The following is a 16493-nucleotide window of genomic DNA, read 5'->3' as shown; positions in this document are numbered from 1 at the left end:
AGATGATCATACTTGAAGTCTTACTGGAGCATTTCATTCTAAGTAGATTGTCAAGGGGTAGGTGGTATAATGGAAAGAGACAGAAGGATGGCCTTGGAGTCAGGAAGACCTCAGCCACATGTTGACAGTGTGATCCTAGAGAAATCACTTAATCTCTTAGTGCTCCAGGCAGCTCTTTAAGAACATAAATTGCAGATCCAGGCTGAAGTACAACGGTAGAGAGAGTTTCCTAACCCAGTGAAATTACTCATCCAATTCCCATTTTTTTCTCCTCTTTCACTTCTTCATACTGTAGCTAATTTCTCCATTTTTTACCCACTCACTGAGACCACCCAGAATAGTGTAGAGTCCTCAAAAAACCTGGAGATTCTTTGCTTCCTTTGTCCTCCAGACCATTATAAAGGTGTTGACTAATCCTAGTCCTAGCTGTTGATCTCTGGGGATAACCACAATAATAACAACCCTCTTTTTTATTTCTCTAACCAGAGAAGCATCAGGATTTCAATATCAAAACATTCACCTACCTCTCAAAACACACACACACACACACACACACACACACACACACACACACACCCTAGCATATACACTAACACCTACACATATCTCAAAAAACCATGTGTATGTATCTGTGTTTCTATGTCTTTCTTCTGCTCTTTCTCACTATTTCTCCATGTCTCTCTCCATTTATTTTGCATAAATGGTAGGATGTCTTGAAAGAAAACCTTCCCATCATTTGCTGTGGTTTCCTCTGTCATATCTTTTGTCTTTCATTCTAGTTTGTGGCCGGAGAAGCTGAGTACAACAGCTGGGGTGCTGGAGATCTGTTTCTGCCTTGTATACCCAGTATGGGTTCATTTAATCATCCCTCTCCCACCCCACCCCATAACATTCTGTCTACTACTCTGGAGACATAGACCAGAGAGGGCAAACTAAGCTGGGCTGCCCTGGGGGTGGAGAGTAGAACATGTTCTATCACCCTATGATTCCGGGGCACTCTTCCCTACCCCTTCCTGTGGCCTATGCTCAGACACATGGACATATGGTATCCCCTCTCTCTTCTTTCCCTCTCCAGGCAAACCTCTACTTAAATTGTCATCCTTTGACTTGAACCCCCTCATTCTTTTTTGCTCTGATGGCTGTCTTCTTCCCAATCCTCCATCTCCCTCCCAGGGCCAGTGCTGGCTCTCGAGGGGGGTCTCAGCAAGTTGTGTGGTCTGCCTGGGAGATGCTCCTGGGCTGAGCTAAGCAAGAGAGTGGGAGTTGCATTGAATCCAAAGCCAGTTTGACCAGGATAATGAAAAAGAAATTGGAGGTGGGAATCTTGGGGAATTGAGAGGAAGGCAAAGATCCTCAGAGTGTCTCAGGGTACAAAGAGAAGGGAGGCCAGGTCTCTTCATTTGCCTTCAGACTCTGTCCCATCATGTTCTTTGCTTCATTCCTAGCTGTATGCTTGGAAGGGAAGGATGTGGAAGGAGTTGGAGGAGAAATCCCTGACTTGGGATGAGGACATCTATAATCCCCTCCACTTCCACTGCCCTCCCCTGGATTTTTGTTTGGACCCTTTGAAAATAGGCAGAGGAGAGAACTCATCTCCTCCCTTTCTCCCCTAAGACTTGGCTGTTCTCAAACTGGTGGAAGCTTTCCTTAATATCCCAGATCTCTTTTCCTTCCTGATCTGTGATGAAAGGGAAGCTCCTATAGGTAGAAAGGGCAGGATTTTGCTTTGGGGCTCAGGCTCAGACTTCTTAGATGTTCTTCCTTGGTCCCTAGAGAACTCTCTGAGCTCCAGGGTGCCCTACTCCTTGGAAGGGGACTCCAGGCTCTAAGTAGCCATGGAACTCTTGGAGAAGGTCCTATCCTTCCAGTGCCTTGGTTTCTTTATATGATCCTAATAGGTTCTACCTTCCTTATTCCAGCATACTGGTTTTTCTCTCTTGATTGCTGGAAGGTGGCGGTGGTGGTGGTGGTGGCAGCGGGTGAGAGTGATCTCATAGCTTCAGGGGAGGCAGGGGTCTCTCCAGAGACCAAGGCTGGGGAATTATATCTAGCAGAGGGATTGAGTGTTGTTCTCTAAGATGATCAGAAGCTGGGCTGGGCTGGCCTCAGGGGAGGGTAGCAGAGCATACGACAGTTTAGTCAAACCTCATTAATTTGTCTTCCACTAGTTCGGAATTAGATAGAACTTGCCTGGGGCTGAGCTGCTGAAGTTTCTCCCTAGAATGTCTAGGAGGCAAGAGTTTGTTTAACAAGTGAAGAACAGATAAATAAAAGTTCTGAGGGTCTAAAAGCAAGTTCTGTTTTGAGAAAGTGGGAGGACTGATGGTCAACCTGAGGTTGCTTTGTTTTCCCCTGGAAAGCCACGGAGGGTCCCCAGTGGGTTGGGAAAACCCTCTGGGGAGGATGTAGAAGAGCATAGGGACAGGAGTCACGCAGAGAGAAGGCTGAATGGGTTGCTGCTGGTATGGCTTGAGGAAGGGAGGGAGGGAGTGCTCCCAAGGATCTGTGAGCTATCCAAATAAAGGGAAGAGCCCAGGATCCATCCAGATAGACACACCCTGGGAATCTTTTCTAATTCCCCTGACTCTCATGGAAACTCCCTCCTTTTGACATGGTTCTTGCTATCCTTTGCTGTGTTGGGTAGTGTGTGTGTCAGGAGTGAGATGAGTGGGACAGGGACTTCCTCCTCTACCCTGCCTCCCTGCCTCCCTGCCTTGATCACCCTATAAATGCCATCCATCTCACCAGAGAGTGAAAAGGTTAAAAAGAATTTTGAAAGCTTTAAAAAACGAAGGCCTAGAATCTGGGCAGAGTCAAGGAAACCTCAATTTGAATTTTGCCTCAGACACATACTCGTTGGTGAACTCTGGGCTTCAGTTTCCTCATCTGTTAAATGGGGATAATAGTAGCACCTACCACACAGCTTCGTGGTAAAGATCAGATGAGATAATCTATGTTAAGGTGCTTAGCAGTAGTTTAAATGCTATGTACATGTTGTTGTTATTTTTAAATAATAAATAGACTCTTGCTGGGTGGTTGTGATGTGAAAAGTAAGCTAGGGATCTGTCTGCTCTCCATTTTGCCTTTCTAAGATGTTGGGGTTGGTCCTGTTGGGGGGATCTTCCTAGATTGGGGTACATAGGTAGGAACAGAAGGGGTACACACATGTGGGGTGTGGAGCTGCAAGCGTTTAGCCTGAGCATCATTTTGTTGTTGTCATTGGTTGTGCCTGACTCTTTGTGACCCCATGGACCATAGCACAGCAGTGCTGTCCATGGGGTTTTCTTGGCAAAGACGTTGAAGTGATTTGCCATTTCCTTCTCCAGTGGATTAAGACAGAGGTTGAGTGACTTGCCCAGACTCACACAGCTAGTAAATATCTGAGATCAGATTTGAACTCAGATCTTCCTGATTCTAGGTCCAGGGCTCTATCCACTGGCTGCCTCCAGCTCTCATTCACATATTCACAGACAACATTCAGAGTTAATAAAGCAGCTGTCCTAACTTTAAGCAGCACTTCCCTCACTCACCCCTCTTTACTATAGGCCCTGGGAATGGGGTCAGCCTAGCTATAGTCAGGAAAAAAGGTGAAAGGTAGAAGAGAAGGCAGGATACAGATAAGCTCAGGTCTTTGGGGCAGGGAATGGAAAGAAATGGAGACTCAACGATTCATAAAATTCGTAAGAAGGGCTTAGGTTTGAGGACTAGGGCAATGAGCAGAAAGAGCAAAGGGATGGCTCATTAAGGAGAGGAGGGCCCCTTCCGAAGTCCTTTCACCCAGACTTCACCTTTGCAAATCCTCAACATCTTTTTCTTGAAGATCTCAAATGAGAGGATACCACCCCCTTCAAGGCTTTTCCCTCATACTTTGGGATGGTTCTAATTGCTTAGGAAATTTTTCTTTATACCAAGTCCCAAATCTGCTGCTCCCACATCTATCACTTATTCCTAGTTTTGCCTTTTCGGTCTAGAAAGAATAAATTTAATCCTATGGCACTAGTCTTTGACTACTTGCAGACAACTCTCATATGCCTGCTAAATCTTCCTTTTTCTAGGCTAAATGTCCTTTGTCTAGGCATGACAGACTTATTTCCATCCGCATTGTCCCCTCCATCCCCCAAATAACAGTCTGGCTGATTTTGTTACCTTTTTCCTTAAAGGTTTGGATGACACGGTCTTGAAACCCTTACTACCATCTTGGTTGTCCTTCTCTGGATGCTCTCCAGCCCATCCATTTTCTTTCTAGAATGTAGCACTCAGAACTGAACTGATTAACATACTGTGTGCTGTACTCTATTGAAGGACCAGCACAACCAGAATTCTGGACCCAAAGAATCATCTGGTTCAGTGGTGACAATTAGGAACTTAGTGTCAGGAGAGACTTGTACAGATCTCAATATTGTATTGAATTATAAATCTGGTGGAAACAATCTGGAACTTAAGAGTAGGAAAGATCTAGGTTGAGTTCCACTTCTGATACTTACTGTGTTATTAAGGACAGAGCAGCTTTTGAATAGAGTAACTAGCCTGGAGTCAAGAAGACTAATTTTCATGAGTTCAAATCTAGTTGCAGACACTTACTAGCTGTGTGACCCTGGGCAAATCACGTAATCCTCTTTACCTCAGTTTCCCCATCTGCCAAATGAACTGGAGATGGAAATGACAAACCACTCTAATATCTTTGCCAAGAAAACTCTAAATGGTGTCAATAACTAGGAACAAGTCACTTAACTTTTCTGAGCCCATTACATTCATCTTTAGAAATGGGGATAACATTATCTATAATGTCTACTAAAGATCAAATGAGATAATGTATGTAAAGTGCTTTGTAAACCTTGAAGAACAATTATAGTTGACATATAATAATCATTATTATTATTAATGTAATCTCATAAAATAAAAATGAGTTGACATTATTTGTATAGCACTTCAAGCATCTTACAAATATTATCTCATGTGATCTTCACAACCCTGGAAGGTATAGATGCTATTATTATCTCCATTTTACAGCTGAGGGAACTGAGGCAGAGACCAAATAATCTGCCTAGGTTCACAGAGCTGTTATGTGTCTGAAGCAGTATTTTCTTTTCTTTTTTTTTTAAATAATATTTTATTTGATCATTTCCAAGCATTATTCATTAAAGACAAAGATCATTTTCTTTTCCTCCCCCCACCCCCCATAGCCGACGCGTGATTCCACTGGGTGTCACATGTGTTCTTGATTCGAACCCATTTCTATGTTGTCAATATTTGCGTTAGAGTTTCGTTTAGAGTCTCTCCTCTGTCATGTCCCCTCAACCGCTGTAGTCAGGCAGTTGAAGCAGTATTTTCAACTGAGATCTTCCTGACTCCAGATCCAGTGCTCTGTCCATTGGATCACTTGGCTGCCTATACCACATTAACTATGTTGTCTGCTATTTTGTACTCTTTTTTTCCATGTAAAAAGACCTAGAAGGCTCCCATCATGGTGGGCAGATTCTCTATGAAGTGTCCATTCATTCATTTAAGAGGCATCATGGGAGGTGATGGTACACAAAGACAAAAGAAGAGACATCACTGAAGTACATGGACAAAAGGATATGAATGGTTCATATTCCATATCCATTAGATAATAGAAAAATGAAAGAATATGACAATGCTGGCTTATATTGACCTTGCAGTACCATAAAATATCCTAGTTCATACCAACTATAGCCTACTGTGCCTCCTCTTTTTGAGCCCCAAGTGTAAGACTTCATTCCTACTGATGCTATCTACATCTTCTTAGTTATTGATAAAAAAATGTTTGATAGCATAGAGCCAAGAAGAAATCCCACTGGAGATAGTCTCCAAGTGGACATGCACCCTTATGGCTACTCTTTGGGCTGGGTCATTCAGTTACTTCTGAATCCCATTCATCCTTTCTTCAAGGATAGTGGGAGCACCTGGATGGAGCTAGAAGGCACAAAAGAACACACAGGCCTCTTTATAATGGTGTTGAGTTTCTATATAGCACTCTTTCCTTCTCTGTTAATGGTTTCCCCTACACATACAGAGGTGGGTCCTCTGGCTGTGTCTGGCTTTCCCCACTATTCAGGGACTATTCCCCACTATTCAGGGACACAAAGAAACCTCAGAGTATCTTTCCCAGATCCCAGGATATTCCCCTGGCTCAAGAATGGGCATCCTCCCTAGCTATCTATTTTAGGAGTCCTTAAAATTGTTTTCTCCCAACCTCATGTAGCAATGCCAGAGTTGAACCCAGGGGGCCACAGGAATCTGGGGGTAGTAGTGAAGCTCCTGGTTAGGGGAGCCCCTGTTTATCTAGGACTGGGGTGAGGATTCTTCATGATAGCTAGCATGTACACAATGCTTTAAAGTTTGCAAGATGTTTAACATAAGTTCTCATTTGATCTACCAACCTTGTGAAGGTGCTTTAATTCCCCTCATTTTACAGATAAGGAAACTGATTCTGAGGAAGGGGCAAGTTTGATTGATTACACAGATAGGAAGTGTCTGAGGCAGGATTTGAACTGTGCCACCTAGCTACTTCAGGTCCTAGCTACAGGGGAACTGGGGAGAGGGAGGCCATGAGAACTGGGGCATCATAGCCAGAACTGGTCCTTTCATTTATCTTTTTCTTTTCTAGTCCCTGTGGTCATAGTCTGCTGGCTTTAGAAAGTCCCATTCCCCATAATCCCCCTCCTTTCTCCAGTGGGATAAGTGGTAGAAAACATTCATTCCCTCCATTTAGCCAGTTTTCTCCTATCTCAGCTTCCTCTTCCTCCTTCTGGCAGAGTTGGGCTGCAAGTCTGGCATACAGGTTATTGTACTCCTCTCCCTCCCTCCAGTCTATAACCTATCCTGGGTTGGGGGGATCCCTGTTTCCCCATTCTTCAGGGGCTTCTCTTCTGGTCCCATTCTGCTGCCTTCATTGTTCAATCTGAAATAACCCTCTGGAATCTGCTCACTAAACCAGGCTTGGTGAGAACCGATGAAGCCTTTGTTTGCCTCGTCCAGGTATCACTAATGGCCTCTCCATCTTCAGGGAAGCAGGAACTGCAGCAGCATCAGCCTGTTCCTAGGCTTATCCATTTGTCTCTTGACTTCCCTTGGTCTTGCTCCTGACAGCCTCTTAGACCCTGTACCCTTCCTGTCTGAACTGCCCAGGAAACACTCACATACTCTCGTCCCGTAGGTCCTTATGTCTCCTTTGGGCAAGGACTGTTCCTGAAAAGTTATCCGTAAAGCAGTTTGTGGTAAATCCAGCTGCCCAGGGAGCTGTTGGGGGAAAGCCTGCTGGGAGTGGGAACTGCTTAGTAACACGAATGAATGATCACACAGACATTTAGAGAAGCCTTCCTCCCTGGAGGGCTGAGCTGTAATGTGTCACTGAGGGGAACTTCAGGGGGTAAAGGGCCCCTGCCTGCCCTGTGACCACACGTTCCCCTAAATGACTGTCACCTCTTGGGATGGAGATCTTTGCCCTTTGCCAGCATCTCATAAAGTGTCTCTTGAATGAAAAATCAGTGAATGAATGGGTGAGAGGAGAGGAGGAAGAAGATGGAGGAAGAAGATGGAGGTGACCCAGAATATCCTGCTTTCCTGATTTCTGCCTTCCAATATCTTTTCCCATGGTGGTGTATCTGGGAGGCTAGAGAGCAGGCCTGGGACCCTAGACAAGTTTATTGAGTTTTTTTGGTTGTTCTTAAACAAACCCTTCTATTCTGTCTTAGAATTGATATGAAGTATAGGTTCCAAGGCAGAAGAATAGGCAATGGGGGTTGAGTGACTTGCCCAGGGTCACACAGCTGGGAAGTATCTGAGGCCATATTTGAACCCAGGACCTCCCATCTCTAGGCCTGGCTCTCAATCCACTGAGCTACCCAGCTGCGCCTTACTCTGGCAAGTCTTAACCTTTCAGTAATCTAAGCACCAAGATTGCACATTTTTCTGAGTGGGTGCCAGACTGCATTGGTGGGGGGAATTTCCTTACCCAGAAGTCTATGAGAGGTTGGGGAGTCAGATGAAAAACAAAACAATCCTCTGTTCATTCAGATGCACTCTTTCTTAAAGAATCATGGGGCTGAGCTTAGAGCACCGACTGCTGGGGGTAGGTGGAGGGCTTGGCCTGCCTACCCCCTCTCTGTTCCAAAGAAAGGACTGGGAGCCCAGGCTGACGTCTCCTCCCCTTTCCCCTGTCCCCACAGTGGTGTGGGCCTGGCTCGGGCTCACTTTGAGAAGCAGCCACCTTCCAATCTTCGCAAATCCAACTTCTTCCACTTCGTGTTGGCCATGTATGACCGGCAGGGACAGCCAGTGGAGATCGAGCGCACAGCCTTCATCGACTTTGTGGAAAAAGAGCGGGTAAGGGGAGCTGGCCGTTAGCTTGGCTTTGTGTATGAACTCTTCATTCTTTGGAAAATTTCTAGAGCCAGCCTGGGGTGGGGAGAGCCCTGTGCGTGGCCAAAGATGGCAGCCAGAAGGGAAAGGGTGAGTACCCCTGGGCTGTGGGAGCAAGTTGCCCCCCTGCCCTCCAGGTTACAGCTGAGCCGAATGCTTACCTCCATCCTCAGCACCTTCTCTCTCCTGTCTCCCTAGGAACCCAGTGGGGAGAGAACCAATAATGGTATCCATTACCGGCTGCAGCTGCTCTACAGCAATGGTGAGCACTATCCCATGTCTCCATTTCCCTGTCCTGGACTGATCTGCCCTGCCCTGCCCTGCCCTTCCCATCCAGCCTGTCCTGCCTTCCTCTCTGCTGCCCTGCTTCCCTCCTGTGTGCCCTGCCCTGTCCCAAGCCATCTCGTCTTGTCCCCTTGTTGCTTCCCTAGGAAGCCCCCTGAGGTTTAGGGCAGACTGTAACCACAGTGTCTCTAACTCGGGCTTCTTTAGCCCCTGGTCCTGGGAGGGAAGCGAAGATGCTAGAACTTCCAAGAACCTTCTGTCCTCAGCCATCCCAATCAGAACTGATTCCTCCCCCTGCTTTACTTTTGTACCCAGGAATCCGCACTGAACAAGATCTGTATGTTCGGCTCATCGACTCCATGTCTAAGCAGGTGAGCCAGAGGGAGGAAGAGCCCATTCTGCCCTCCAGGTCTCCCCCTTTTGTTTGGAGGCCTCTTTGGAGCTGGAATGGGAGGGCTTTGGGGGGTCATGAAGCTCTGACCCAGCTCAGCTCCCAGAAGGCTCCATCTATGCCTAGTTTTGCCCTTTTACACTTTGCCTGGCCCCCCATCTCTGACTCCAGAGCCCCCAACTTTATGCAAGAGTTACTGTGTCCCCGGTGCTGTCCAAGGTGCTGAGGAGCCACAACCGGACCATATGTACATAGAAATGATTAGAGAACAATTTGAGCCCTAACCATTGTGGTACTGACAATAAGGGGCTGGGCAGGGTTGGGGGGAGATGTGGGGTCAGAAGAACAAGGGCACAGGATTTAGACCTAGAAGAGGTCTTAGAGATGTTTGTCCACTCCCCCTGCCCCATTTTACAGTGGACAAAGCCAAGGCCCACAGAAACTGACCTCCTCAAGGGAGCTGGTGTTTGGACTCAAGACCATTGCTCTTCAATAAATTTTCATTTTAATTCATTATCAGCATAGTATCCATCCACAAATGCAAAAGTCCAAATACAACAATGGGAATTTAAAATGATTGAAATGAGATTGTAAAAATTATATTTACAGTTTTTTTAAAAAATGTGAATATCAATCTTAACAAGCTAGTAACTAAATAGTCCTGTTTGTGTCCCTGTTCCCTTCTGATTTTTTGTCCTTCTGTGTGTTTTTCTGGGTTTTATTAATGTTGATATGATTATTTGCCCAGTTGTAGTCAGTGTGTGTATGACTGTCTAAGTGCTCTCTATGTTATATTGTGCTCAGGAAACTAGGGTTCTGGTCTGAGCTCTGCCACTGACCAGCTGGATGACCTTGGGCTGGGCCTTTCTGGGTGAACTCTCCTTTGGGGCCTGCTCATTGCCTTATTTACTTCCATTACAAGCAAGGAACCAGCTGGATTAATATTTGGCTGTGTGTGAAGCCCAGGTTGGTTTGGGAATGGGCTAGGAATGGTCATAATCAGAGGAAATTTCTGGCACCTTTCTCCTTTTCTCTTAACTTCAGGGTTATTCCCTAGCAGCAGGTAGGTAGAGAGGATGAGAGGAGATACCAGTGAGGAAGGGATATGAGATCCTTTCATCAGCTGACAATCCCTGATTGCCTACTATGGGTAGAGCACTGGGCTAGGTCCTGTGGGAGGTGGGGGGGAAAGTCAGAGATGAGGAAAACACTGTTCTAGGATCTTAGAGCTCAGTTGAGGAGAAAGACACATAAAACAAAAGATAATAAAGTAGGGCAGGATCTGCAAAGCAACCCATGACAATCGGGCCTCAGGTGGCTTAAGGGATCTCTGGCAATCTAGAGCAGTTGGAGAAGGTTTAGGGATGGGTACTGTTAAAGTTGAACTTTAAATGAAGGGCAGGGCTTAGCTATATATTGAGTGGTTATTGTGTGTGTGGAGAGGGGAAAAGAACAGACCACTTTAGTTGGAATTTAGGGGCCTTGTAAGGGAGTAGTAGGAGATAAGAATGAAGAGTTGAGTAGTATGCCATTGTAGAGGGTCTAGAATGCCAGAATCCAGAATTTGGCCTTGATCCTATGGGCTAATGGAAAAATACTATTTTTGTGAAGAGAAGCTTTCCTTTCCCAGAAATGTTTTGATACCAGGTATGGAATGAGTAGCAAAGGTCCTGAGTAGGTAGGGTGGTTAAGGGTAGAAGGAAAGGGAGCCAGTTTCACCCTCATTTCTTCTGGGAAATCCAGGAAGCCACAATATAGATTTACCATGAAAGGCTTCCTTAAACTCTACCTACGAGGTGGGGATTTCTTTCCTGAAACAGTGAAGAGCTATGCTTTAGAAAGTTGAATCTGGAGAAATACCAGAGGAGAGGCAGGGAATGAGTCAAGACAGAGAGTGAGTCATGGAGACTGCCACCCTGGGGTGGCATCAGTGGAAATCGAAGAAGATCAGATGAGAGAGAGATGAAATTGGGCCATTGAATGGCTTTGAATGATGAAGAATTAGGGAACCAGGGATGCCTTGGAGGTACTGAGTCAGAGTGTGTAGGAGAATGATGGCAGCAGTCCCTGAAAGAGGGAAGTTAGAAGTGGGAGCTAATCTGGTATGAAGATGATGAGTTGGGTTTCAGATTTATTAATAAGAAGCACACAACATACATGTCCAAATTAAGCCAGTGCTCAGATGGTCTTCCTGCCAATGACAGTTTTGTAAATGGTACCCCTTGGACAATCCAGGTAGTGGGGAAAAAGGGGACAGAGTGGCTGGGCTGGCAGAGGGAAAAGACAAGGGCTGGGGTTATGGGTCAAAGCTGAGAACCAGGATTCATGTCTGGATTGGGGAGTTTGTAGTCCTGTCTCCCCCCAACTTTATTCAGGAAGATGGCTTTTCACTCTCCTACTTTTTGGCTTTATGGAAGAAACCATGACAGGTGGCATGGTGTAGTGATAGAGAGCTGACCTCAAAACCAGAAAGACCTGGGTTTCAGTCTTAGGCTCCAACACATTCTGTGTGTGTGACCCCTAGCAAGTTGCTTAACCTCTCTGTTTTCTGGGCAGCTCTCTAAGGGTATAAGTTTCAGAGAAGGTACTAACTTTCATTATGAAGGGAAAAGTTGTTTCCCCATTCAGGGGTTCCTTATGCCAAAAAAAAAAATTACAAGTCTAGATCACATCGCAGGCATTTCTTATCTTTTTGTGTGTCATGGACAATCTGGTGAAGCCCACGGACTCCTCAGAATCATGCTTTTTCCTGCATAAAATAAAAGCATAGGATTACAAAAGAAGCCAGTTATATCGAAGTACAGTTATGAGAACATTAAAGAAACCAGCCAAGTTCATAAGTCCCAGAGTAGCCCTATCCCTGAGGTGAAAGCCAAGGGGACTCTGGATGGCTCTTGACTTTCAGTCCTTGCTAGAGCTCTTCAAATGCACAAAGAAGACACTTCCCCAAAGAGAGACCTCCGAGGAAGCAGAGAAGAGGCTGACCCAGAGTTGCTTCATTGTTCTTACTTATCCCCCCAAAGAGTTTCCCTCTTTCACTAGCTTTAGACAGCTTTGGAGGTTTGTTACCCACTGCCTCTCTCCTTAGCCCTGACTTTGTCAAAATAGCTGCATCAAGGCGCCTTCCCAGACAGCCTCCCTCCCAGGGTAGATGCCACAGGTCAGAGGGTTAGGAGAAGGGAACTCTAATAATAAAGAGTATAGACACATGTAGGTAGTTTGGACCCATAATTTTATTGGTAGAGGGAACTCCCAGGGAAGAAACACCAGCTACCAATTCTAGAAACGATTTCTGCTCTGAAATGGATAGCCTTGGAGCTTGCCTAGCCCAATTCTAAGGTTAAGGGATATGGCCAAGGCCACACAGTCAGTATGTGTCAGAGGTGGGACGTGAACTCCTTCTTGGTTCCAAAGCAGGCTCTTTAGGCAATATTCCATGCCAATGACTCACTTCTGCGTTGTGCTTTAAAATTCACAAAGCCTTTGCCTCACAAGGATCCTGTGAGCTGGCTAGGACGAGGGACCTCTTTATTTACATCTTGGGACACTGAGTTTAGAGTTTAAGTGCCTTGCCCAACTGTTACCCAGCTAGTCAGAACTGGGATTTGAACTCAGGTCTCCTGATTCCAAATCCAGGGCTCTTTCCACTACCTGGTTAGAGGTGGAAGTGTAGGTCCTTTGTGGCTTGCTCTTCCTTTCCCCTCTTCTCCCCTCCCCTTCTGTCCAACTGGTCTGTTGCCCCTGTCCCTTCAGGCCATCATCTACGAGGGGCAGGACAAGAACCCGGAGATGTGCCGTGTCCTCCTGACCCATGAGATCATGTGCAGGTGAGTGTCCCGAGGGCTCAGGACAGCTGGGTGTTGCTGGCCCCCAGGCCAGTGTAGGCGGGGACCCTGGAAAAAGATGCTGGGGTGGTTTGGTTTTCGTCCTCCTCCTGCTCCACGGCTGGGCTAGGCAAGGAGGAGGAAGAATGGGGAGGAGGGGAGGACCTCCCGGGCACTAGCTGAGCTGGCGGTCCCTGAGGCCCCATTAGCCAAGGCTGTTTGTGCCGCTCGAGCCGTGTTTGCGCACAGGAGAGTCATCCTGTCACCGCTAATTGAGCTGCAGGAACTTTTACTAATGAGCTGGGGCCCAAGGGAAGGGGACTCCAGAGATGGGGGGGAGTGGGGGAAAGAGTTTGGAGGCAAGGAGCAAGGCTAGGGGAGTGGCTCCCCCAGACTGGACGGGGAGGGGACAGGCGGGTGGGCAGGTGGAGTCCAGAACGCACTGAGCACTAGCCCAAGGTGGGAGGGATGGGGGGTGGGGATGGGGGGAGAGTGGGGCTCCTTTCCCTCCTGGCTCTCCTTCTCCAAGACCCGCCCTAACCCTGCCTGGAGCTAGAGAGTGAGGACTGGAGATTTTAGAGCTGGAAGGTGACCCGGCCCTCTTTCTGGGCAGGCACCACCTCAGCAACATCTCTGACAGGTGGTCTTCCAGCCTTTAGCTCGAACACTTCCATTGGCAGAAAGCTCATTACTTCATAAGGCAGCTGGTCCAATTGTTGGACAGCTCCAATTGTTAGAGGGTTCTTTGTTATCCTGAGCCAAAAATCTGTTTTCCTGGAACTCCCTCATCCCCATTGTTCCAAGTTCTGTGCTCTAGTTTCAGCCACACAGAATAGGTCTATTCCCAGAGGTCTTTGCTTAAAGCAAACCCAACATATTGAAATCTGTTTTTACATACAAGTTCAATTATGGTGTGATTCTTCATGTTAAATAAAAATTCACAATAGTATCCCTTAAAAAAAAAAAAGAACAAGCTCCCCCAGGACATGAGAAGGAGGATTGAATTTAGGAAAGTTTGATTTACACCAAATGAATGAATAAACATTTCAAAAATACATTTATTGTGCAAATTGAGGCAACCCATACATGGCCCTGGATGGGATCCTTCCAGGCGAGGTTGGGTAGATGCAGAATGGTCTCCTTATCTTTCTGCTCCCCTTCCACTGTTGGGGAGGGAAAAGGAAGAGGGAGGGAAGTGGACATTTGGCCCTTCCCCATGATGGGATCCCTGCGTAACAGGTCAAAAGGAAGTGTGTGCCCAGGTGATGATTGATAGTAGGGTAGAAAACCTTCTTTCACCTCCAGGACAGGGAGAGCTAGGCATGGTGGCAGTGGGAGGCAAGAAAGCCCTTGGGAAACAGGATTGGGTGGTTTCTTTACCTCAAGTCCAGAGTGCTAAGGATCCACGTTTTCCTTTGGATCCATCTGTTGGCTTAGAGAGACAGAGCCCTGTCTGTGTGTGTCCTGAGCCCGATAGACAATAAGGCTTTTGACAGAGCTCTAGAATGAACTTTTGGGTCTTTAAACTGGAGCCAGAGGGATAATATACCCAGTTATTTTACCCACAGTTTCATAGAATTCTAATTTTATTTTTTCACCCCTTGCTTCTTCCCACCCCCTACTAAGAAAGCAGAAACCAACTCCCACCCCGTTATAGTTTATATAATTCTAAAGCCTCAAAATTGGAAGGGATAGCCATCCCATAAGTGAGCAAGGATTGAGAAAGACTAATGAATATGGAGAGACTGGTGGTGACCCCTGGTCTTTTTATTCTCTGTTTCTTTGCTTCTCCCTCAACCTTCATCCTAGGGTTCCTGAGCATCTGTGGGAACCAGCTATTTCTGTATCACTGACTATTCCTCCAGCTTTGAAGAAGAATGAGGAACAGTGACCCTGGCCAGAGGGAAATCCATTCCCTCTCCCTCCTTCCCTCAATTCTTTGACTCGACCAATACCTTCTGTTAGAACAGTAACTAGTGCAGCTTGCTCTGGACTTTGTCCAGGGCACAGGTTTAGAGGGCAATAAAGTTAGCAGTCCCCAGTGATACTTGCAGTCCCCTAGGAGGGTGCAAACAACAACAGATCTTGGCAGGCATTTAGCAATAATAAATTAGTTAAAATTAGAAGCTACCCCACAATGGCAGACTTGGGGTGAGTGCTTCTCTCACCCTGCCTGATGGTGGCCTCATTTAGATATTGTGGGATCAGCGTATCCACACACATGCCACATGCATGCCCCTAGCTCGGTTTGTGATACTTTCCCAGGGTAAAAAAATTCCCATAGTCATGCCTTCCTTCCCCTGCCCTCCTAATACTCATTCTTGCCTTTTGCCTTACCTCATTTTCCTTCTCTCCTCCATTCCTCTGTCTTTTTCTATGTCCTCTTCTTCCCCCACCCCATCTTCCTCTCCTTATTTCTTCAGAGGCATACAACTTCTAGAGACAACTGGTGGCCCAGGGGAGAGAGCATTAAACAGGGAGTTAGGAAGACACAAGTTCAAATCCTGCTACAGACACTTTGTAGCTGTGTAACCCTGGGCCAGCCATTTAACCTCTATCCACCTCAGTTTCCTCATTGGTAAAATGGGGATAATAATAGCCAGCACCTACCTCCTATGGCTATTGTGAGACTGAAATGAGATAATCTTTATAAAGCACTTTGTAAACCTTAAAGATGCTACATAGATGTAAATTGTTATGATTGTTAACTTCCTAATAATTAGAGCTATGTACCCTTGATTAGGTAGCTAGCTCATTGGAGGTCTTTAAATAAAAGTTGAGTGACCACTGGGGTGTGTGTTGCAGGGAATGTTCCTGCTTTAGGATTTTGGATTTATAGTTAGAAAAGCCTTTAAAACCTAGAGCAAACCTAGAACAAACTCTTATCATTTCACAAGTGGTAAAAACGAGATTAAAGTGACTCGTTTGTGGTCACAAAAGTAAGTGGTGGAGATGGGTGAGATTTGGTGAGATTGAACTAGAAACCATAAGACCCTAGATTTAGAGATTAAAGGGATTTAGAGACCTTTGACTACTACCCTTCCATTTTACAGTTAAGGAAACCGAGGCACAGATCGATTAAGTGACTTGTTTAGGGTCATACACTTTGTCCATGACTGAGGTGGAATCTGAACCCACGTCCTCCTGATTCCAAGTCAGATGACTTTTCCCTTGCACTGTGGTGCCTCACAAAGTTCCTCCTGGCTCTGCAACTCTGTCCTTCTCTCCTTACAGCCGCTGTTGTGACAAGAAGAGTTGTGGCAATCGAAATGAGACACCATCTGACCCCGTCATTATAGACAGGTAGAGAGAGGGTCCTGGGATCTTGGAAAGTGAGTGAGTTTGTGTGTATGTGTGTATGCATGTTTGGGAGCAGGTGTGTGTACATTCATATGTAGACGTGCGTTTGTATTATGAGCACGTGGTGCTCTGTGTGTGTGTGTGTGTGTGTGTGTGTGTGTAGGCAAACAAGTGTCTTGGTTATGGGCACCAGTGAGAGGAGGGAGTCTGTTTTATTGTGGGTGGGTTTTTTGGGGGGGAATATTGTATTTGGGGAACAAAGAAAGACACTGTGCTATGGGGGAGGAGACAATGTAATGGGAAAGGAGGAA

The 16493-nt window shown here is 46.2% G+C and overlaps 1 protein-coding gene across 4 annotated transcripts in view; it reads left to right on the top strand.

Annotated features, from left to right (window-relative positions):
- The window catches only part of EBF4 (EBF family member 4), a 102850-nt gene that overhangs the window by 17202 nt on the left and 69155 nt on the right, over window positions 1–16493 (top strand). For all 4 annotated transcript variants that reach the window (XM_056803591.1, XM_007496925.2, XM_056803593.1 and 1 more), the window contains 5 exons: window positions 8190–8346; window positions 8581–8644; window positions 8983–9038; window positions 12812–12885; window positions 16117–16185. In XM_056803591.1, the coding sequence (XP_056659569.1) occupies window positions 8190–8346; window positions 8581–8644; window positions 8983–9038; window positions 12812–12885; window positions 16117–16185 (420 nt within the window). The remainder of the gene's footprint in view (window positions 1–8189; window positions 8347–8580; window positions 8645–8982; window positions 9039–12811; window positions 12886–16116; window positions 16186–16493) is intronic.

Source organism: Monodelphis domestica, chromosome 6 (assembly GCF_027887165.1).
Source record: "Monodelphis domestica isolate mMonDom1 chromosome 6, mMonDom1.pri, whole genome shotgun sequence".
NCBI classification, from domain to species: Eukaryota; Metazoa; Chordata; class Mammalia; order Didelphimorphia; family Didelphidae; genus Monodelphis; species Monodelphis domestica.
Note: the sequence above shows the minus strand (reverse complement) of the source record. Positions and strands in the feature narration are given on the sequence as shown.